General features: G+C 36.5%; 2 protein-coding genes across 2 annotated transcripts; both read left to right on the top strand.

The window, feature by feature from the left end:
* The first annotated feature begins 1,243 nt into the window (after positions 1-1,243).
* On the top strand, positions 1,244-13,966 carry LOC18439755 (RNA polymerase I specific transcription initiation factor RRN3 protein). The gene is made up of 15 exons (XM_006849913.4): positions 1,244-1,721; positions 2,537-2,620; positions 2,713-2,784; positions 2,961-3,032; positions 3,142-3,447; positions 4,227-4,337; positions 4,482-4,595; positions 4,716-4,841; positions 5,342-5,410; positions 5,587-5,693; positions 9,890-9,973; positions 10,064-10,160; positions 11,317-11,433; positions 12,175-12,359; positions 12,730-13,966. The coding sequence occupies exons 1-15, from the start codon at positions 1,596-1,598 to the stop codon at positions 13,073-13,075; spliced, it is 2,016 nt and encodes a 671-aa protein (XP_006849976.2). The 5' UTR covers positions 1,244-1,595; the 3' UTR covers positions 13,076-13,966.
* Positions 13,967-15,918: 1,952 nt separating this feature from the next.
* LOC18439754 (NAD(P)-binding Rossmann-fold superfamily protein) lies at positions 15,919-24,720 on the top strand. Its single transcript, XM_006849912.4, has 5 exons — positions 15,919-16,229; positions 19,110-19,452; positions 20,010-20,281; positions 23,388-23,581; positions 23,995-24,720. The coding sequence occupies exons 1-5, from the start codon at positions 16,040-16,042 to the stop codon at positions 24,433-24,435; spliced, it is 1,440 nt and encodes a 479-aa protein (XP_006849975.3). The 5' UTR covers positions 15,919-16,039; the 3' UTR covers positions 24,436-24,720.
* The last annotated feature ends 273 nt before the right edge of the window (positions 24,721-24,993 follow it).

The following is a 24,993-nucleotide window of genomic DNA, read 5'->3' as shown; positions in this document are numbered from 1 at the left end:
TCTCTAAAATAATAGGGAATCTTTATCTCTCTTAAAAAATTGTGCCCCTTCCTCGGAGCATTTATTCGCAATGTCCCCTTGATTGTAAATGAAATATGACTATGAGGCTCTAATCATAAATGACATTATCAAGTCAAAATTAAGAGGTATATACATATTGTAATAATATAAAAGAACATTAATTGAGAGTGAATGTGGAAGATTAGGGCAAAAGGTGAAATCCCATCTGAATGTATGAGTTACCCTTGATATTGAAGTAGTTTTGGCTAAAAGGTGTATTTAGAATATATAATTAAATAAATTATTTTTGTTAAAAATTAGAGAGCCAAATAAATAGGAGAATAAATTGGAAAAAGGAGATAGATACGATCATATTATTGGAAAAGTTTTTTTTTCAACTAATTGAGATAAGCTACATGAATTTTGGTATTTTATACTATAAAGGTGAAGTCATGAGGTTATAAGTCTCCATATATTTTATTACTACTTCCATTAATATCGTTTTAGGTCTATCCGGGTTTTTTTTAGCTTTCTCCTTTAACTTATATGTACCTCCTAACAAGTATTGGGTTGGGTCTACAGAGATAGATATGATGTATAGACAAATACATCTAAAAAATATTGAAAGGAATGAAAGATTTTGTAAAAATAAATGTGAGAGATATTTTAAGAGAGAAATAGAAAGAAAATAAATTATGAAGTGATAGAGATGGTATATATGGGAACATGCAATTAAAGAAAATTAAATTATGGATAAATTATGGAGCCAAATTACACAAGGAAGTATATTAGAAATAGATCAAGATATAACCTAGAGAGAAACAAGTATATTAGAAATAGGGAAAGATATAACCTAGAGAAATAGGTGAGAAAAAAGAGATTTAGAAAATATAAATACCGGACATATTTTAGGAGAGAAAAAATATGAAGTAAATTAAAAAGTGAGCGATGAGTACGTGAGAGAGGGAAAGAAAATCAAGAAAGAGCAAAAACATGTAAGAGGGATTGTAGGATAAATGGAAAAGTTAATTAAAAAGAGAAAGACAAGCAGTTTCCCTTGTTTGATAACTTATCTGAAAAATTAAAAGAGTCAGTTTCCCCACTTTCAAAATTTGATAGGAGGAATGGCTTAATTTAGTATCCATGATTCATAAATAAATGATAAAAAAACATATATTTTGAAATTTTGAGTTTATCACGAAATCAACCGTAAAAAATAAGAGATATGAAAATATTTTCCCTTGAACAAACGCCCATCTCTCTGTAGGCCCTCTCTCCGGCCGTATAAAATACGGTACACGCGCCCAAACGCCCCTTTCCATCTCAAAGCCACTTCGTGGGAGATTAAAGCCCTAAACCACAGCAAAGCGGCAAAAACCCTAAAACTCCTGAAAACCCTGCAAATTGACCACTCTAAAACTTCTGAAAGCCCCTGCAATTGAGAGAGAGAGAGAGAGAGAGAGAGAGAGAGAGAGAGAGAGAGGATTTTAACGTTGTCAAGGCTCGTTGACCAGAAGTCCTAGAAAATATTTTCATCGAAGAAATAACTGAGCATAGACCCTAGAACCGTTGTCGACAATTGGGTTTTCTCTGCAATGGGGTTGGAACTCGTCTCAGAATGTCCGAGCTCGCCACTGATGTCAGATGGTTATGCAAGCGATTCAGACACTCTCTCCATTCTTGGTTTATGGATCAGGAATGCTCTAAATTCAGCTACTGAGGTATTTGCGATGAATTCTCTGTTGTTCTTGCTTCTAGGATCTGACCAATTCATAGCAGAAGATCATGGGTTAGGGTTTTTTTTGTTTCTCCGTTTTGATTGGAATTGCTCATTGCATTTTATGAAATCATGTATTCAATCCTCTTGTATATTGATAGCTGTTTTTCAGCAACATACGAATCGTTTTAACTTGGGAAAGTCGATGAGCTTTGGCACTAATTTACTTATTTCCAACAGATTTGTGAGTTATCATATTCTTGTGTGTTTGATGATGCAAACCAAGTGGTGTGTGATTATCAGGAATGTATAAATTGAATTTCTTGTACTCGATGGCATTAAGTTTTAACTTTTTTCAAGTGTTGATAATGTGATGCAAACATAAATCAATTTCTCCACTCTCTCTCTCTCTCTCTCTTTTTCTATGCTAACCTGTTTATATAATAGCTGTTTGGGGTAAGAAATTGTGGGTTTCAATTCGTTGCAATTATGATTAAAATAAGACATGGGTTTCAGCTCTTTTTGTGTTTACTGTTTACTTTCATCTGAACTAATTACTCAGTCTCAACTCTGAAGTAAAGAAGAATTGCGGAGTTTATTGCTTTCTCGTTAACAATCTCTGCTCGTTTAACAATTTTTGTAAAAATTTGCAGTCCATAGTGTTAGTCTTGTTGGTATACTTGTAGTTTCTTTGGTAATAGTTTTTTAATTGTAGAGTCCATCATGTTACTTACCCAAAAAGAAAAAAAGTCCATCATGTTATCCTGTTTTTATAGTTGCGATTCTCTTTATTGATTTATCGAATTTTAAATTACTCAGAGTGATTTTACCAAATATATGGAGCTTGTCAGAAAGATCAACGATGCAGAACCTGGCAATAGTGAAGAGGAGGAGTCCCTCGCGGTAGGTTAAATAGATACAAAATTATGCGGTGTGTTTCTAACCATATTTATACATACATTTTCACATAAATATTTCCGCAATGAATATGGCAGTTTACACTAAGGGCACTGTCACAGACAACCTCATCAATTAGCCGTGACCACCATCTAGCTCTTATTTCCTCTGTAAGTCCTATTCCTCTTGCACACATATGGTTTGATATTGTCCTTTTTGGGTAGGTGCACTTGGTTTGCATTTTGAAAAAGCTAGACGCCTTGACCTCTTTTCTGCTAATCAAGGGCATCACAATTGAAATTTCAAGCTTGAGATTGAAATTGAGCCATCACATTTTGGTTTTCAGATTTTCTCGATAAGCATATGGAACTGTGCGCGCGTTGTGGCAGATTCATTGCTGGAATTCATCATCAATTTGGTCTGGAACATTATAATATGCTTGTTCTTAAAGTTTGTGGCCAATATTTGTGGTTAACTTTTCTGCCAGCATTGTTGGTTAACTTTCTGTCTTATTATGTGATATTCAGGCATTGGCAAATGGGGGTTTTGTTGATGAATGCTTGGACATGTTAGTTAGGAACTTTCTACCTCCTGCATGTGGATTGTCACATGTGGTAGATAGTTTCACTAGGCGTTTGATGGGACAAACAAATATTGCCAACCAGCACGAGCTGCTCTCAAAATTAATGCATCAACAACTTCAAAGGAAGGAAGAAGTCCTTGACCTGGTTCATTCAGCTTTGCACAAGATAGCCAGTTTGGTTCCCACAGCTTCTTTGAGGTTGCTGCCTATAATCTTCAATAGAATGCCTCACCGTGTACTCCTTAGAGATGTGAGTAACTTGTTTTGGAGTCTATCATCTAATTATACATACTATCATCAAATTATACACATTTGTACACTATATGTTATTTGTTTTACACACTTGCTGGGTGTAGCTCATTCAAATTTCCTGGGAAACCTTTTCTGGATGTGTTAAACTTGAACTTTTGAAGGTCATATGCTTCACCAAATTTTTGTGAAGCCATTGTTGGCCTATATTTGTTTCATGCGGCTGCCATTACTGGCCTATGTTTGTTTCATATACTTAAAATTTGCACTTTTATAGCTTATGATGCTTAAACAGATGTATCTATACTGGTAACCTAAAGAGAGTCAAAGCACATCTTTCAAGTTTCAACAGCTTTTGGTGGCTTTTAAGAGTCCCCTTTTTTTTTTTTTCATTTAGCATATTTTTTTCCTTTTTTATTTATTTATTTAGCATTACTGTGTGTGTGCGCCCATGCATGTGTGTGAGGGTGGGGGAGAGGGGGAGAGGGGGGGGTATTGAAGGTGTTTTTTGTGCAGTGGAATGATATTGTTGTTTCGATCTTTCACTTGGAACTGTAGTATCCTGTTAATCATCATTTCAATTTTGAACTCTTTAAGTTTCATTCAGATTTTATGCGGATTTGTTTGATGTGGCTTCTAATTTCTTAAGAACTTTTGATTACGTATTTGATGTTAGCACATGATGTTTCTTGCATTTTTCTGTTTCTTTTTCCTGATATATTCTGCTATATTTTCAGCTTTTAATCTGATGGGTGATCTGTGTTATATATTTGTCTGCAGTGGAATGTGCTCTTTGTAGATAATATGCTAAGGCTTCACCGCAGTGCTATCGGTGAATTTATTGGGAACAAACTGCTGATGGCAGTGGTGGATAGGCTCATAGAGATTGATGTGAGCATTCTCTTTTCAGATTTCTTTATATCTTTATGATATCTACATGAATACGACTGTTATTTTTACTTTCAGATGCTCAAAAAACTTCCATTGAAGTTGGTGCTGAGTGATATGGACTTGTTTTGTTTCTAAACTTTCCAGGTAGAAATAGGATGGGAAGATATTCTACAGGATGACCCTAGCAAAGTCTTATTTGATATAGAACTGGAAGGTTTTGAGGAAAATGATGAATGCCATGGAAAACCTGGCATTGAGGTAGGGTTTTGTTTGTGCATCACATGGCATATATATGCATTAAGCTTTTTGAGAAAATGTCTTTATATGTACACTAAGACGATTATGAATGTTATTGAACTTCTGAAATTGAACAAATAGGCCAGCCATCATTTTCGAGATGCAAGTAAGCATAGTTTGGCAGATGTTGCTGAGAAGATGGATTGCCTTATGGAGGTCACTTTTGAGCACCTTAGATTATGTTATACTGAAAACCATGTTGATAAGGTGGGTTTATACTTGTCTTTCTTCTTATTCAACACTGATACATTTCTGTGTATAATGCTGTAGCAGGATGATATACGTTTGAAATACTAGTTCCGTGTTCTTTAAAAAAAAATGAAGGTTTGTATGATTTGATATCTATGCCTCCTCTTGCAGGCTATTGCTCTGAAGTGGGAAAGGTTATATAACATATTATTTTGTGTGTGCCTTTAATTACCTTTTATTGGGAAGGCTAAGCTTCTTTGATAATTGCACACAACATTATTCTGCTCTTAGGGTTACATGGATAGTGGGACTGTCTCCCTTAAGAAAAACTTAAAAACATAACTATTTATATCATTGTTATTGTGGTCGGTTTATTTTACTTTTAGAACATTGTCATTTGGTTCTTAATTAGAAGCAGAGACCTATAGATGATTCATTAACTTGTTCTGCTTTCTGTATACATGCCGATTTTGTCCTGAGTTATTTTTCTAATTAATCTTTGATTTTTTTCTGTGTAGGTTTTTGAGACTCTTCTTCAGTCCTTCCAAACTACAGTATTGGGCACCTACAAGTCGAAATTTACTCAGGTATATCCCTTGAACTTTTTGTCTAATATTAGTTGTTTTGTCACCTTCTCTCCTTCCTCCTCTTACTGTGAAATCTATTTCCTTTTTTAAGGGTTTGTCGTTCACATGGTGCTCAAACTAAGATATGCTAAAGTTACTTCTCTTTTTCTCGTGTGATTGATGCATTGTGGCTGCAGTTCCTTTTGTTCTACATGTGCTCGCTTGATCCAGAAAATTGTGGTGCCAAGTTTGCATGTCTTCTTGTGGACATATTTGTGGGCAAGAATCATCCTCCAAACACAAGGTAATCCGAATCAATTGTGAATATTGATTGTTTTTGTATTTTCTTATGTATGATTATTGAAAGTGCATTTATTCTGAGGCCTAGATGTGTCGAGAGGGGTTAACCTCCCTGGTTTGGGACAAAATGAATGGATTCCTTCTGATTTTTAATATATTAGTATTACTCCTGTACCTATGCATCATATATGGAAGTACCCTTAAATGTTGTTTTCTCAGCTCTAAGAAGAATATCTTTCAAATTCTTTTTGTGGAGATACATGACCTTGTAACTTTTGTGTTATAATTTCAACTTCTAAATTCAGGGAAAGCATTATTGTTTATTGTGGAGGCTACTTTTAATCCCCCCCACCCAAAGAAAGAAAAAAAAGAAAAAAGAAAACGTTTGAGCATAAAAACGTCTCAAAGAAATCACTTTGGCATCTATGGAGCCATAGATGCCAAAAATGGCCGCCTTCTGACCAAGTGTCCGCTTTGCTTGCCTAGGGGGCCTGAGCACACCACCTAGGCCTAGGCGACTCTTCTTAGGTGGTCTGCCCATGGACGCCCCACCCAGGCATCATCTAGTGCCTTGGCCGTTGCACCCGCCTAGTGTGCCCCATACCCGAGCATGGAAAATGCCCTCGAGCAAGGGCGATCGAGTCATTTTTCTCACTTAAGGGGGAAAGTAATTTCTCTGGGGGGAGGGGGGTACTCTAATCCCAAAGTTTGTTCTAGGGTTTCTCTTGCCCAAAAAATAAAGAATGTAGAGAATGTTTCAAATTTTTTTTGGATAGAAAATTTTTTGAAGTTTGAAAAATCGATTCATTTTGAACTATCAAGAGAGGTTATTAAACAATTTTTTTTGAGTGATTCAGAGCTTAATAGCCATTTTTTTGAGTGATGCAAAGCCTAATATCCATCCAAAACATTGAGGATTGAAGATTAGGCATAAATTATACATATTATGCATACGCGCACATAGACACAAATGATACATATATGTGCATAGATGTGCTTTTGGAGCACTTATATGTGTGTGTGCGCGCACATATATTTGTGTTTCAAGCAGACATGTATGTAAATATGTATGTATAGAAGATGGGGCACCTCAAAACGCTCCTAGCATAGAGGCACGCAAATCTCTTGACCACCAATGCATTTTATCACCTCGTTGGGAGCTTTATTGTGGAATTTGCAAATAAAAGGTTATTTTAGTCTCTCCAATGAATCATGTAATGAACCCTAAAAGCTTGCATCTCTCAAATTGAATTTCTTACTCTCTCTTACGTACTTGAGCAAATATTTGGCCATGCCATCAGAGCTTATGAGCAAGAGAAGTGTACTTGTAGTGATTACAATGTGAACTCCGTATTTCCTTGTCATGAGTCTACTTATTGTTTTTGTGTATTTTGGATCACTTCAAAGCAATATCAACACATGTTTTAAATATTTCATACATGGTATTTCATACATGGTAAGTTTCTGTAAAGGAACCTTACACTGTAATGGCATATGCTCTGGTGAGAACCTTAGGGGTTTTGACACAATGGTTAAGTGGAAACATTATCTTCTCAACATGGGCCCATGAGAGCGAGAGAGAAGGACTTTAACCATTTGTATAGCACTTAATTATTATTATTGTTTCTTTTAAGGGGATTTTTTATTTTTTTTGGGGATGACACTGTGTGTATATAGTTTTGGGGGGCTAGAATCCCCCCTCCCCGCACCAACCAAAAAAACAAAAAAAGCTTTTCCCTTTTTTAATGGGGAAAAGGTGCTTTTTTGTCCTTGGTTGAGGGCATTTTTCTTCCTTTGACCAAGTTGCATCTAGGAGGTCGTCTTAAGGCGAGTGCCTAGGCAGCATGTTGGGAACCTAGGTGGTGCGGTTAGCCACCTATGTGGCACGTTGGATGGCTAGGAGCACGCCCACCTAGGGCATGCCTAGGATTTTTAAATCCTGGCCTCCTAGGCAGCTGGGCCGTTGAATTTTTCAACATTTTTGAGCAAATACTCACGTTGCTTTTGCGTATGAATCTGCTTTCTCCCGTCCCTCGCCACCTTGGTGGTGGTGTTGTGTGTGCACATGCACCTATTGTTGCTTCTCTTTTTCGGTTGCTATGTCTCTTCATATTTATGTATGGTTTTATGTGGTATGTTGTTAGGTTTGCATAATGGTTGCTAATATGTAATTATGTATTGAGGGAGTTCATAAATATCTTTGCTTTTAATTGACGAGACTTGAAGCAACGTCAACACAAAGTTAGATTTTTGGAGGATGCTAAGGTTTTAATATTAGCCGAGGATGCTTTAGATTAGCCGGACTAAGACAGAGTATATGAAATGGAACTTTCATAATAATAAGAGTAAAGACGAGGGAGTTGTAAAGATTGATGACCAAGAGATACCAAAAAAAACACACTTTCGATATCTTGGGTCAATAATCAGGGAAAATGGAGAGATTGAGGAAGATATCGCATGTAGAATTAAAGCTGGGTGGGTGAAGTAGAGATATGCAACCGGAGTTTTTTATGATCACCGCGTACTAATGGAGCTGAAGGGCAACTTCTAATAGGACAACTGTGAGACCACTTTGCTTGACGGAATGTTGGGCGTCAAGAAACAACATACCCATAGGATGAGTGTAGCTGAGATGAGGATGTTGAGATGGATGAGTGACATGATAAAAAGGAACAGATTTTGAAATGAATACATTTGGGAGAACTTAGTTGTGGCTCCAATAAGAAATTAGATGAGAGAGAATAGACTTAGGTGAGCTGGCTATGTGCAACATAGACCCAATACAACACCTATTAGGAGGTGTGAGTACTTTCAAGTGTCAGGCTAAAAAAAGGCAAGGGGTGGGCCCAGAAGGGCACGGTGGGAAGTAGTGAGAAAAGATATGGGGGCTGATGGCCTTACTACTGAGGGTATGACTCTTGATAGAGTACAAGGACAGACTAGGATTCGTGTAGCCAACCCCGAATAGTTCGGAAAAGGCTCTAATGATGATGATAAATTTCTTTGTTTGTTGAGAGTGAAGTGCCATATGTTTCACCCTTGGAATGGCATGGGGCAGTATTCAAGTATAATTCGTGACGAATAAAAGAAAATGAAGCAAATGTTTAATGTGACACTAGGTATATATATATATATATACATATGTAATTTTTTTTTTTTTTGTTTGGGAGGGGGGAGGGAAGGTAATTTTTTTACCTTGGCTGAGACTCTGTTTCTTCCCTCGACCAAGTTGCATCTAGGCATCCGCCTTAGGGTGAGTGCCTAGGTGGCGTGTTGGGCACCTAGGAGCACTCCTAGGCTTTTTAAAGCTTGGCCTCCTAGGCGGACGAATTTTTCAACATTTATGAGCAAATACTCACGTGCATGCTTGTGCGTTTGAATCTGCTCTCTCTCTCTCTCTCTCTCTCTCTCTCTCTACACCTCTTCCCCCTCCCTGCGGTGGTGGTGGGTTGTTTTGTGTGCACCCATTGTTACTTCTCTCTTTTTGGTTGCTGTTTCTTCATATTTGTGATTTCATGGTCACTAATATGTAATTATGAATTAAGGGAGTTCATAACTGTCTTTGCCTGTTGAGAGTAAAATTCCATAAATTTATGTAAGGAAAAAGTTTATATAGAGCCGAGGCTCCAAACAATCAAATTAGAGCCCACCTCAAAATTTCACTAGAAGAGGTTGTTTTGATGCCCAAATATTCTCAAATTAATCATCTCGACATCAAGATGCATGGACATGAGAAAAAATTGGATTTCAAGGTTTGGAAATAATGCATCTTTTAATGCATATTTGGACTATCAATTTTCAAGGTTTGCAAGTTTTCATAGATCTGCTCGATTTACACTATTTTTGAAGCTTTAAATTATGTAATTAAAGATGAAAATATATTTTAAGGCTATCACAGATTTCCAGTATTGAAACCACATTTCTCCACACTATTTGAAGGTGCACTTTATTTTGATTGTTTAGAGACTCGGTTCTATACAAGCCGCACCCTGTAAGTAATTATGAATTAAGGGGGTTCATAAATGCCTTTGCCTGTTGAGAGTGAAATTCCATATATTTCACCCTTGGCGTGGCATGAGGAAGTGTCCAAGTATAATGAGCGACAAATAAAAGAAAATGGAGGAAAATTATTTATTTAATTTTGGATTGATAATGTCTAGATTTGGAGTTAAAAGAGTTTGCAACCGTGTTCTGTTTCAGGATGAGTGCAGTTGCTTATCTTGCCAGCTATCTATCACGAGGAAGATTTGTCTCATCTTCTTTAGTTGCAAGCACATTGAAAAGGTTGTCATTTGCCATGATTTCATCGTCTAATAAGGGATTGTTAATTAGTAGCCTTTATTGATATGTTATTTTATTTCCTTGTTTCATCAGATTGGTGGACTGGTGTTCGGAGTACTGTAAAATTCAGGATGAGCTGAGGAAACCCTTAAACCCAGCAACTCATCGGGTCTTTTACTCAGGATGCCAGGTATTTCTAAGCTATATCCACTTTGTGTTGAGATTCTTCACTTAGTAAACAGTTGAATAATATGAAATTGAGTTTATCAGGTGGGACCAATTATTGAACATGCTACTTATAAGAAAGATGAAGTAGAAAATACGGAACATTACATGCTTCTACTTGTGAAAAAGGGAAATGGAGAAAACTTTGGCTGGTCATCGGCTGTGATAATCAACTTACAGTACATGAACAATTTCAATTATTTATGAACTTGGCCCATGAACTCCAAAAAGGATGTAATAAGAATAATCCTTGTATCAGTATGCGTGTGCAGTTGGACCGTGCACCTACATTTTGAAGGAGATAGTGCCACTGGGACATGTGCTCTTTGGAATTATGGAAAGTGAATAAATGCTCTTTCCAAGAAGAGCCAACTTGAGTTGGTGGCCTAGTGAGTTTTTCTAGTGTTAGTGAGTCTTTAGTCAAGCGTGCCTGTCTTCTATAGATTTGGGCAAGTGTTTGAGAGAGTGAGGTGGCAGAGACCTGAGAGAGGAGCCTGTTATCTTCTTTTTACGTCTTCATAAATGGAAAATTCGCTTTATAATCTGGTTTTGAGTCCGACACAGGCAGCAGCCTGAGTTGACTATTAAAACTTCAACTGAAACTATCTGTTGGCATATTCTCTGTACTGGTATTGATAGGACAAAAAAAATATAAGTATGCACATTCCTATTGTAATGAAAATTTAACAGTTGACAAAGGAAGTAGAACAAAATAACCCAATAAAGGAACGTCCTCATTTGTTTATCTATGTTGCAAACCACTCAAGAAATGCAATTAACACCCAAAATGTAAATAATACTCAGTTACACATGAAAAAAGAGAGAGAATTAGCGTTGGGATTTACTCCTTTTTTTTCCTGTTGCATACAAGGACTGATTATCAACTCGTATTGCTATCCACAGATCATCATTTAAACCAAAAAAATAAAAAAAATTAGATCCTTTTTTTCCTTAATAAAGGAAGCAAGTAGGGTTTCCTGTCTTTATTTGTCTTTGCCAGTTTGCCTATTGTTCCCTTTGTATTACTCCATGTGCATGCAACTTGAAGCTCTTTACCTATAAGGACTTAGCCTACTCTACTTCGTCTTTTAAGAAAATTTGGGTTATATTCTGTTTTGTAGGCTGTGATGTATGTTGTTTGCTTTCGGATTGGAGCAATTATGGAGATCCCATACCTCAAGTCACACATATTCCGGCCCCTAGAATCTGTTCTGCACCATTCACTGAATCCATTGAAGGTACACCTTTAAATCTCTCCAACATGTTTGTTATTATTATTATTGGTTGATAAAAAAAATTTGTTATTGTTATTAATATGATTATTCTTAATACTGCTGTTGCTGCTGCTACCTACTACTCCATAGGGAAGGTATACAATAATTCAAATGGACTATGGAAAATCATTGTCCAATGGGGTCATCAGTGTCCAATAAAATGGATAGTGACAGAAGAACACCTGGGGGCCATGATTGCACTTATGTGCTGTTCCATGGGTCCCATTCATTCTCTAGCCACTGGAGGTTTTTCATTGGATGGCGACGACCCTTATGGATATGGTTTACACATTGAGTTGGATTATAGTAACACTCGACTTGCAAAATATGTTATTTATTTCACTATTTGGGCTTCTTTGGATGATTAATTGAGTATTGTGCCTCAAGTTTCGAATTGAATGGATTGGTGCTATCTTTTTACTGTTTTAGTTTATGGTACTGGATGGGAATAAGCTAGTTTTTGTGAGTGATAGCATGAATTATTTGGGTTTTGTCTGTTGGCCCATTATTGTCCAATAAAATGGACCGTCAGAGAGGGAGAGCTGGGGGCATGCTGTTGCACTTATGATATGATACTTGTAATTTTTTTTTTTTTTTGGGGGGGGGAAAGAGAGAGAGAGAGACTTCTTGGATACATGCGGATAATTTTTCTTTTTCCCGTTTCTTGAGTGATATGGTACTTATAATTTATGGTCATGTTGACAGGTTTGTTTGCCCTCCATAGTGGAGGAATTCCTAAGGCGGACCAAAGTGGCCGATGTGTTTACTTCTTTGGCTACTGCCATTGTCCAAAACTTGCTTGAATCCGAGAATTCGAGGACATTTGGTGGTGTAGAGAGACTTGATATGTTTTTCCCCTTTGATCCGTACCTTCTTAAAAGATCGGAGAGGTATTTGTGCTCTCCCATTTAAAAAAACCACCAAACCTTAAGTTCTATCTATCAAGGGATAGTCTTTCAATCCAATGGACCATTGGGTGGGTCATAATCATCCATTGCGACAATGGATGATGATGGGGGATGGGAAATAGGACATGGCCCTAATGTTGGATCCTGTTCTCCCCATCATTGGCTATCATGTCATCATCGACCATCATGTCAGTGGATGGTGATGACCTACTAGACTTCAGTTTTCACTATGCCATTGGATTATAGTATGCTTTTTCAATCAGTTATGTGACTAGCTTGTATTCTGTGTCAAAAAAGTCTAGTATGATGAAATTGGAATCCCTAAGTAAAGGACATTTTTCTGTTTTTGTAGGTTTATTAGGCCGAATTTCATATTCTGGTCCATGGTTCAAGATGATGAAGATGATGATGAGTTTGATCTCAATGGTGATGATGATGATGATGTTGATGAATGTCATGATTATGATAGTAGTGATGTCAATGATGATGGTGATGATATATTCATGGATGGTCACATGGGATCATACCAAGATGAAGTTATAGGTAGTCTAAATGAGTCTGAATTCGATGAATTTGAATACTCGATGAACAAAATGTCCATAACTCCAAAGAGTAATATTAACTGGGGGATGCCCACTCGAAGTCCTGCTTGTGACATGCCTGCAAGAATCATGCCTTCTACTAGCCCTGATTGGTGAAATGAAAATGGAAAGAAAAGAGGGAAGATGATTGGGAGATAGATTTGTGCAATGATCATTTCAGCAAAGAAATGGTAGGGGATTTTGCATGGATCACTGAGTTTTGAGTCCGGTGGAACAATGGAAATAAGGTTAGAGAAAACACGCATTTTCAAGGGGAGAAATTTCTCAATGGTCGGATTAATGGGGTTTCTGTGGAAAAATGAAAAGAAGTTTGGGTTAATGGGTTTTGTGTAAAATTAAGAGAGAAGGCTCTTTAGGGAAGAGAATTGTGAGGAAGCGCGTGATAGTAGGCTTGCTAGGAGGAGCTGTTGTTCCACATGGTGGTGTGTTTGTTCTCGCATTCTCCAAATTTTGATCGGGTTTAGTGATGTGTAGTGCTGTCTAGGATTTTTGTGGTATGTCACTTATGAGTGGAGCTTTGATAGTTGGATAAGGTTTAGATGATGATATTTTCATTTGAGTGGTTACAATGTAGCTGTGGCATATAAGATGGTATCAATAAGTTGGCCATATACTAGGTATGCTTGGCTTTGAAAAACGAAGCTAGGTTAACATTGTTTGGGCATTTGGGGATGAGTTTCAAGGGGTACGGAACGTTGACAAACGGGTCCTCCATGGCCTAAACTGATGAGTCTGCTTGCAAGTTGATTTTCAAGGGGCATTTCACTTTGGTTTTTGGGTGGTGTATGTGGAATTGATTTTTTTTCAGGATCGTTTTGTCGCTCTTAATTCATGAGTGTTCTTTGACTTCTCTCTGGACTTGGATCTTGTTAATGTGGGTGCGGTTTGTATAGAGCCTAGGCTCTAAACAATCAGATTAGAGCCTACCTTCAAATAGTGTTGATAAATGTGGTTTCAATACCGGAAATCTTTTTGATGGCTTTAAAACATATGTTTGTCTTTATTTATGAAGTTTAAAGCTTCAAAAATAGTGTAGATTATCTATGAAAACTTAAAAATCTTGAAAACTGACTGTCCAAAAATGCATTACAAGATTTACCATTTTCAAAATTTGAAATCTATTTTTTTTTTATGTCCATGCATATTGATGTTGAGATGATCAATGATGTTGAGATGATCAATTTGAGGATGTTTGGGCATCAAAACAAACAATTTTTTTTAATGAAATTTTTGAGGTAAGTTTTAATTTGATTGGTTAAAGCCTCGGCTCTATATAAACTTTTCCCCATGTTTGGTGTCGTTTGATCTCTCTCTACCGGTAGTTGATCTGGACAATAATAATGAATCTATCCCCGTCCTTCCGCATGTGTGTGTGAGTTTAACGTTGCCAATAATGAATGGTCCGCAGTTTGTATCCTCTTTAAAACGTTTTAAGAACATTAGTAGTGCGAGGACTGAATCACACGGCCACAAGATCTTATATTCCTATACTGCATGTTCACCCCCAGGAAAATCTTAGTATAGGAGTAAATCTAGGTTCTCTAATTTTGGGGGTGTAACATTTACAACCTATAGGTTAAATGCAGTTTTTTAAAAAAGAACTCCATATTAAACTTTTTATGAAAAAAAAGTGCCTCGGATATGAAAAGAGATTGTCCCATCTTTGAGGTGGTGAGATGAAGTGCAAAAAATTTGAAATTCTTTTTTTTGTTCTTTTTTGAAAATAATCATGATTCCTAGCGGTTCAAATTTCAGACTAAAAAAACCCTCTAGAGTATGTCTTTTGAGTTTTGACTGCAAGGAGGGAGTAGATGCATAGTATGCTCTCGTGTAGGAGTATGGTATACGTGGTCAATAAATTATCTTAACAATTAAGCAATTAGTAATTGTGTTCAATTTTATTTTAAACATTCTATCGAGGGAATTGCCCTTCGACATGTTTAGCAGTGTATATTTGGAAGCTCGATTGTTTGAAAATTTTGCTAATAAGCCTTTAAATCAATTTAGCCTGAAAAAAAAAGGACACTTGTCATTTGCTGCTAACCATAACACAACTAGTCTAATTTGAACATGCCAAAGGGAAACGAGGAGAAAAAAACCCAATCAAATCATGAAGAAAATGTGGAAGCACTGTTTTTTGGGTAACTTTTTTATTTATGTGAGGACATAATTTATATAGGACAGTTTCTATGAGTCATAGGATATGCATCCATTTTTTAGAAGAGTTTTTTACTTAATTTTTTTGAAAAATATAAGCTCTAACGTGGAGATCATTAATATGTAAAAATAAATAAAATTTAAAAGATAAACATATAATTTTTGGATCCTTGGAAGTTTATACAAAATTGCAACTTTATACTAATGAAGTAATATGTGCATAAAAACTCTTATAAAAGAGAGTGTTCTAATGTTGGAGAACCTTCCAATTGGTTATTCCCATCTCGTGATGTGTGGATGTAAAGAAAAGCAAGAATTTCAAGTTTTAAAAATAGTGTATCAGTACGAAGTTATTTGAACTATTTATTTTCTAATGTTTATAGATTTATTCGATCTACATTACTCTTAAAATCTTAAATTTCATGGAAGAAAATAGATTTTTAAACCATCATAAAAATTTCCAATACAAAAAAATACATCTCCCAAATTTTAGAAGTACGCCTTACTTCTAAAATTATCATAAGATTGGATCCCACAATCTAAGATCTACAAAACCTTCCAAAATAAGTTTTGTCCCAGGGGAGTAAATACAGTGCACAGTATGCTCATTTTTAAGTTCAAATCATCTCTGTTTTCGTGCTCAACTCTCGCGCTCTCTAATTTCCAGCTCAATTCTCTTTCGCTCTCTTTATCTTTTCGAGCTCAATTCTCTCTCTCTCTCTCTCTCTCTCTCTCTCTCTCTCGTGCAGTTATAAACATGCCTTTTCACTCTTCGTTTTCTTACAGTTAGTAACATGTCTGTCACTCTCTTCTTTCTTTACTAATTCCTTTTTCAGCCCGATAGTCCCTTCCTGTCTCCAGTCTCCTCTCTGTATTTGTTATTTGTACGAGAGAGAGAGAGAGATGCAGTTGAACGAGAGGGAAGGCATAGAAGGGTTAACATTTGTTGTAACTGGAGGTGCAGGCTTTGTTGGGTCGGCCCTTTGCTTAGAGTTGAAAAGGAGGGGAGCCAAAGATGTCAGAGCCCTTGATCCTCGCACAAGTTCTCCATGGTTCCAACGACTCAAGCAGAATGGAGTTGTTTGCCTGTCTGGTAAATAAACCCATTTCCCATTTTTTATGCTTAATCCCTCTCTTTCTCTCTAGTTGCTTTCTCTCGCATGAAGATTGATATTGGTTACAGTTGTTTGGTATTTTAAATTTGGTGAACTGGAATTTGGATATTCATCTAATTCTATTGAATAGCTTACCCCAAATAGTTGGCAAAAGCCTATGGTGATGATGATGATCTAATTCTATTGAATCAGAATGAGTTAGAGATTTATATATCGATTTTCTTGATGAGTCAACTGAGAGATGGCACCCTAATTCTCCAAAATTTTATCGAATTGGGTAATTGGGTTCTTCAATTATTATTTTTGAATCTGTTAACTGGCTTCTTTGATTGTTGCAATTTGTGCCTCTTTTGTGAGATATTTGTTGGTATTTGTTGAGTCCATCTAATTGGTGTAATAGAGACTATTGTTGACTGAAATGGGTGACTAAAAAATTCGTTAATTGAGTTGCTTTGCAGTTTTTTTTATGTGATTTTTGCAAAACCTCATTCTCGATAGCAAGTTAAGTGAAATTTGCTTGTTGATAATTCTTTTATCACTTTTGTCCTTGTTCTCAGTGATGATCGATAGGTTTTCAGATGTAATTTATGTTTTGAGTGTTCCATTCCTTTGTATAGGTACTCTTTCTATAGGTAACATATCGGTAAATTTGTGTTACCCTAAACTGTTTTTCTTATGTGGAAAAAATTTATACAAGGTGTCAACCTTTTTCTGTTGAAGTAACATGCACCTAAAAGATCGTTTAGAAGAGAGTGTTCCAACATTAGAAAGCCCACCAATTGATCATCTCGACCTTGAGATGTAGGATATGAATAAAAAAAAAAGAATTTCAAGTACTAAAAGTACACTATTTTGCTACAAGTAACCTGGTCTATTTTCAAGATTTTCAAGTATTTATAGAATCTACTTGATCTGTACCATTTTGAATTTTAAATTTCATAGATGGGATAAAAATGGACTTTCAAGTAATCATAAGGTTTTTGACACCGGAAGTACATTTCTAGGCAAAATTTAGAGTTGCGCGTTACTTATAGAATATAAGGAAGGCATCTCATATAAACCTCATCCTCCTTGTGTATGTTCCTCAATTAGATTATTGTTGATTTTCACAATCCACTATCTCAACAGAGTGAATTTATAGCCCTTTTTTTCATCAAATTGCCTGATCGCGAAGGGATAGAAAGGATGATCTCATAACAAGATAAATCAAAAGGAGTAGGCCAAAACTCATGGGGGAGCGTAGCTAGCCTTCATGAATAGACTCCTAATAATTTAAATTGGAAAAGTATACTGAAGTACGTACTCATATCTTGCATGTAAATAAATGTATGACCCAACCATCCAATATTAACAATGGGCAGTTGGGAAGGATTGTTTCTCTCCTCCAAATTAAACAAAAATTCGATGAACTCTGAGCGAAGTTATGACGCTCCTCAACTGTTCATTGTTGTGACTGGATGGTTGGGAATTGGAAGACCTGTTGATATCCATGTGGGATGTGAACTGGTAGTATAGTATGCGGAGTATACCCTAAGTATATAGAACTGTTAAGCCATGTCCATAGGGTATACTAGTGTGTTGGTTTCTTTTCTGGTGTTAATGGGGGGTCTCTAAGGGGTGGGTGGAAATGAGGAAGAATCTATCCATGTGGTAGAGCTCCACCATTGCAATGATTCTCCTATACCTTTTATTTTTCTATTCATTTTAATGTTAACACTAAAAATACGTAAATTAGTTAAGTTTTTTTGTGGGTGTGGGTGTGTGTGTGTGTGCATAGCAATTGTAAATCTAAAAAATGTGCAATTAATGGACCAAATCCAAGGAAAAATAAAAGTTTGTACAAAGTTTGGCGAGGAACACATGACCAAAGCAAACTTATGATGATTCCATTTCCCACGAAGGAGTTTTCCACTTAATTTGTAACGCATGGCTCTTGTATCATTTATTACGCATCAATTTAGTTAATTGTACTGAAAAGCATATTTTCCTCAGACATTCTTAGAAAAGAGTGACTTGCTAATTCAGTGTTTCACCAGCTTTGTCCTTTATTCCGTTGGATCTAAGAAAGGGACAAATGTTGCATCGAGTCAGCAGTTGCCTAAGGGGAAGAAACTTATATTTAAAGATTAAAAAAGAAAATTCCTAAGGGGAGTACTTGGGAAATTGCTTGATGCTCCCAATGCTTCGATGACTCTCATGAATTTAGAGAAAATGGTGTTCTTATGTCATGGGTTGAAGATTGCTTGCATCTTTGCTAATGAAGTACAATCATTGCAGATGACCAATGCAAAACTAGCCCATGTTGTATTGTGATGTTTATTGTGCCAAATGCTAATTTGTTATTACCCATCAAGCAGAAGTGATTATTTTGGAGTTTATTTTCTGTCACATGCTTCATTGTTTGTGGTGTGATTGTAGTTCCAGTGTACACTCTTTGAAACAGTTGTTTTCTGGTAAGTGGTTTCATATTTTATTATTGCCCCCTCCTACTGAGTGAATGTCCTTGGGAGGGGGATTCTTAAGCTTTAACACAATGTGGAGTCCTTTTTTCTTGATTAAAGAGACATATTCATGTGCTCTCTTACATCCTTAATTTAATGATGGATGATGATGAAAAATAGGAGACAAACATAAGAAAGCGAAATACATGAACGCCTCTTGCTTTGTAAATGTTTGAGGAGAATATTTTTATATCAGATTTTTCTAGAATTTGTTATAGGCATTGTCCCCATGAGTTGCTCAATAAACAACCATACATAGAAGCTTGGGGTTTGGATTACCTCAGTGAAGTTTGTGCTATTGTATTTGTGCAATTATGTATCTGAATGACCATAATTTCCGAATTATTGTGCTCCCAGTGGATGTGAGCCAAAAGAGAGATGTCAAAAAAGCATTACGTGAGGCAGATTGCGTTTTCCATGTAGCATCGTATGGCATGTCAGGAAAGGAAATGCTCCAAGTTGGTCATATTGATGAGGTAAACATTACTGGAACTTGCCATATACTGGATGCTTGTCTCGAATTTGGCATTAAGAGGCTCGTATATGTAAGTACATACAATGTGGTATTTGGGGGCACTGAGATAGTAAATGGAAATGAAGCATTGAACTACTTCCTTATTGATGATCATGTCGATGCATATGGTCGTAGCAAGTCTATTGCTGAACAGCTTGTTCTGAAGAGCAATGGCTGCCATTCCAAGTAAGCATTCGGATTTCAAATATTTTTTTCAGTTTTCGGCTTTTCCATTTTTGTATTGGAAAAGAATTGATACTATCCAACTGTGTAAGGTGGATGATAACCCAAAGATGCATCCAATGTCCATTCCTGATAGTGGACGGTGGAGATTTCCTGTACCTGGGTACTATGGTTAAGCTCCACCATCTTTCATTGGGAGCAAATGGGTGAATCCTCTTTGGAGTATCCTGTACAACACTCCATTTTATGATGGTTGGCATTCTCTTTTCGATTCCGATTGGTAATGCACACTGCGAACAAGAACATTTAGCTCAGAGAGATGCAATTTTGGGAGTTACTTTCAAACTCATACTTGATAGTTGATCATATTAAAACAAATATGTGTACGTTATTTCCTTATTGAGGATGCTGGTGACTTAAACTTGAAACCTGGTTTTGAGACTTGAGACTCTAATAAAAGGGTGTCATATCTTCTTCATATTTTCTATCATGATAAACCAATGAGTTATAAGTCACACTGATCTGAATATTTTTGTGAACAATTGTTAATATTTTAACAGGGAAAAGCAGGGAGCCATACTCCATACTTGTGCTATTCGTCCAGCTGCTATTTATGGGCCAGGGGAAGAGAGACACGTTCCCAGGATCTTAAATTTAGCAAAAATGGGTTTATTGCCATGTAAAATAGGTGATGATAGCGTGAAGTCAGACTGGGTTTATATTGATAATTTAGTAGATGCTCTTCTATTGGCAAGCATGGCACTTTTGGACGACATCCCTGGTCGAGAGGGGCCTCCTGTGGCTTCTGGGCAGGCATACTTCATAAACGATGGTAATGTTCATCTTAATATTATCCTCTTTATGAAAACTATTCTACCTAGGCCACTAAAATCTGGTGACGAGAGTTTAATTAACAGCTGCATCCTTGCTATCAGTCGGAGGCAATTCAAACATGCAATAAAATGCTCTTTCATTCTATTTGGTGTGAGTTTCTCAGATCCGCCTTTGTTTCTTTAGTTTCTCTATCCTTTAGTGTAGAGTGGTGAACGCATCCAAAAACACTGGCGAACACGTGTACATATCTAGTGATAACTACAAAGCAAACAAATGCAATTGCAAAAAATCTCTTGCTTTTGACGTATTTTCTTCATGACAGTGTCATTCATATTTTTTTGGTCATTATGCATGATTTCAATATGAGGAACAACAACAGAAAGAGGTCTAAGAAAAGTGATGGAAAATTATTGAAAGGTGAATGAAATATATGATAATCAATCCAACAGGACATCTAACAACCCAGCAACCTTTATGTTTCACCATACATAATATCAAATCAATCCATGCTTTTTTAAGGAAAAGATGGTTCTTCACATCCCTCACTGAAGCATATTCATGCAAATAAAAAGGAGACAAAACAAAAAATCTCATGCATAATCAACAACAAAATATGATTGACACTGATATGGAGAAACTTTAGATGACAGGCAGCGACACAAAAGAATATTGACTGTTGCACTTGCGGTGTGTAGTTATCTTGAGATATACATGAAGAAGATAACCCTTTTTGGGCTATCCATATGTAGTTTTGCTTACATCGAAGAAATACTACGTGGTCATCCAGACTTTTTCTAGAAACTTGTTGTATAAAATTACATCTCTTCAAATGTATTTGTGAGATTTTTTGTAATTCGAAATATGTTGCAGTGTACTTATTTGTCAAGGGTGAATAGCTATTGATGGAATTTTTGTACACCCTAAGAAATAGCTCAATCAACTGTACTATCCAAGACTGGTTTACATACCTAAGTGCTCTATTAGTTGCATGTCCAAAAGAGTTCTCAAGCATTTGTGTAAACTATTATTCAACTATGCTTATCTTCAATTGAGTGATATACTTCCAAAAGGCTGCAATCAGAGCAAGTATTTAAATTTTCACAAGGCATCTCTATTTAAACTTATGCACCTCTAGATATAGAGATAGTAGCATCTTAGGAACTTGCCAAATCAAATGTAATAAACAATTTTTTTATTTCCTTTGATTGAAGAATTACATTGGAGCAATAGATGGAATGCACATTCCTTTTGAGCATTGATGTTGGATGAGTAAGCGACATATCACTTTAGGAAAGGTTACTGTCACAAAAGTAAATGTTGGGTGGGATGGACAGCCATTGGATTCATCTGTCTTAAAAGTGATGCATTAAAATTTGGCGTCAAGTTAGCTTCCCCAGCTTACAAAGTATTTATATTTTCGTAGACTATCCAACCAAGTTTTGTCCTCTGTCAGTTCCATTTTTATTATAACTAGACCGGGCACTGAATTGGGCAAGTGCTTGGTCTGGTTCTATTAGCGGTTTGGGTGGTCATGAAACCAGTTGGACTGATGAAAACTGGTCAAACCCTAAAGTATCTGTAAAAATTTACAAATGTATTGCTATTTGAACATGCATCCAGACTGGCCCGTGATCTCTTGTATGTTACTTTCGTGCTTCGTGTTTATTTAGCACATTTTGATCTTGTTTCAATTTGTTGAATTCTAGAAAATATAACCTTTAGCAAATAAGTGGTTGTATCAATATATGTTATCCATGCAATTAAATGTGGCACGGTAACATTAATTTATTATTCTGTTCAGTTAATCCTGATTATTTTCTCTCCTTGATGACACAAGTTTGGCTCATTATGTGGAAGTAAAAGTAGGTCTATTTTCAAAGGAGATGCAGCTGATAACCTGCACTCTGAAGAAGATATCTCATTTCAGTTTTCCAATCAAATGGAAGTGAATATGTGGAAATCAATATTAAATTTCTTATGAAATTGAAGTTTATAATTTATGACTCCTTTACTCTTTCATGTCTCCCAATCCATTATGAATAGGGCACAGTCAAACCTAACGACTTTGGTTGGCCTGGTCATTCTTAGATTATAAATGAAATGAGAGGAAATCATATTTATCATTCTAATCTGTTAATGAGAAGTTTGGTGATAATGCCGTTGTTGCTAAGTTAACCTGGCTAGGTACTTCTACTCAAATGCAACTTGCATATTGTGCTTCCCAGAGCAGTAATTTATTTGAGAGTCATTAGTATCTATGTACTGACTGCTCATTATGGTTCTTACAATTGTTATTTTCTGACTAAAATTTGAGTATTCTCTGATAACACAATTGAATAGGGATATGGCTCGGGATTGTGTAATTTCCTGCAGGTTGAGTGGTGAGTAGAATTTGAGGATAAATATGCTAGAGTCTAATGTAATGTGATTACGGATTGACCTAATAAGCGACAAAAAATACAGAGGAACATGAATATGAACAAATTTAGCAAAAAAAAAAAAAAACAGAAAAAAAAAGAATATGAAGAAACAGGAAGCCAATGGATGCAAGGTGTCTTTGTTGACTAGATAACAGTTGAACTATTACATCTAATAGTAATTGAGGAGATTGTTGTCCATGTGTTGGGTTCTTAGGAACATTGAGTGTATGAAAGATGAATGGAACTTATAAAATTTTGTACCAACTTATTTATCTCGCTGTGTCAATCTCTATGTCTGAAAAGGCTCCATGGTTGGTGCAAATATGAGATTGTTGGTTGACCTCTGTGTTTAATTATCAAGGAAAGGCATGCTGTGATCCAATGGTTGTGTACATGGAGGGGCCATCACAATCCACGGAAATGGGATGTGATGGACAAAAAGTGGGAACCGCTCCAGTATGACATGCTGTGTAGCTCTCCTGCCATCACTGTTCATTTTATTGGATGTTGATGACCCCAATGGCTATGGTTTTCCATATTCTATTGCCTATAGCACACTTTCCCGATCATGAAGGTATCTAAAATCAAGCTTCAATATGAACTCATTGGCATATTAATTTGCATTTGAACTCGCTAGAATTGTGATTTGATTATTTGCATATTGGTTATACTTTTCTCTTACAGGGGCTCCCGTCAATTCTTTCGCGTTTCTCCGCCCGTTACTATTAAGCCTGGATTATGACTTTCCAAAATCCACGATAAGCGTTCACCATGCTCTTATTTTGGCCCGGATTTGCTCATGCATATATACTTTGTTGTATCCATGGTTAAAGTGCTCGTGGCTTCCTCAACCTTTGCTTCCTGCAGAAGTGTATAAGGTTATTTTTCTTCTCTCCTATTTTGGACTACAATATTTTCTATGTTTTGAAATAATCATGCATGTGGGGTCATTACAAAAAAGGAGCACTAGTCCAAATCCTATGTTTGAAGTAAAAATAAAGGGAAAGAAATTATGTTCTTTGATGTAGAATTTATTTTTGAGGCAAGATGTACATCATTCATATATGAATCGTTTGTGATATCATATGCTCAGACATGCACACACATACACACACTCTCACTTGCAACAAGGTCTTTGCACACATGGACAGACACACACACTTGGAACCCCCTTCAAAAGAAAAGAAAACAAAACAAAACAAAAAAAGAAAGAAAGCGTGTACATGTAAAAGGTCTTTACCCAGAACCAGGACCAACTGCCTGAAGATGAAATCTCTCTCTCTCATAACAGGTTGGTGTGACCCACTATTTCTCCCCATTAAAAGCCAAGGAGGAGCTTGGTTATGTACCTCGAGTGAGCCCTCATGAAGGCATGGCTGCTACAATCTCATACTATCAGGAAAGGAAGAGGAAGGCGATAGATGGGCCCACCATTTTCGCTTGGCTCTTTTGCATAATTGGGATGTCTCTCTTGTTTTGCTCGGCCTTTATACCCCATCCTTATCTCGGGCAAATGGAGTGGGCTCGCTCCCTCCATCTCTTTGTTTTCCGTTCACAATTCCTACTGCGCATTGTGTTTTTTGTAGCAGTTGCTCTCCATGGAATGGAGGCTGTGTACGCATGGTACTTGGCAAGAAGAGTGGATCCATATAATGCTAATGGTTGGTTTTGGCAGACATTCTTGCTTGGCTTTTTCTCGCTTCGGTTCCTGCTGAAAAGAGCCAAGAAATGAAAAATATTATGTAGAACTGATGTCTCTCATGGGTGGTTTCCAGATTTTTGTCTTATAAAGGACTTTTGTGAACATTATGTGCAAAGAAATGGTTATGATATTAGATATAAATGTGTCATTAAGTGGAAAATGTGGGAAGAAGTTGCAGCTAACTCTGGTTGACAACCCTCGGTACTTTGTTCATTGTAGCTTGCATGCCAGTTAGCTAGTGAATTGGAAACCCCACATATATTCTTGGTTCATTTGTAATTATTTTTGTCCAGGGCAATATATGTGTTTTCAGAATGTTGTTTGTTTATGGCTTGGACTTTGGTACACCTCTGAAATTAGTCTTGGAGTTTAGAATTTGGATCCAAAATTTCATAGGTCTATCATCTCGACCACCATCAATTCCGAGAAAATATAAATTTTGGGTCATAAAATCATTCCATTAAAAGCATACTATTCACGCAGTTTGACTGCTTTTTCGTATTGAATCCTAATAACCTACAAGAATTTTGTTATGATATTTTGCTCTATCAAAAGCCATACTTTAAATTAGATTACATGAAATATCTA

Source organism: Amborella trichopoda, chromosome 3 (assembly GCF_054954075.1).
Source record: "Amborella trichopoda isolate Santa Cruz 75 chromosome 3, AtrichopodaSantaCruz75HAP2 v2.0, whole genome shotgun sequence".
In the NCBI taxonomy this organism is placed as follows: Eukaryota; Viridiplantae; Streptophyta; class Magnoliopsida; order Amborellales; family Amborellaceae; genus Amborella; species Amborella trichopoda.
Note: the sequence above shows the minus strand (reverse complement) of the source record. Positions and strands in the feature narration are given on the sequence as shown.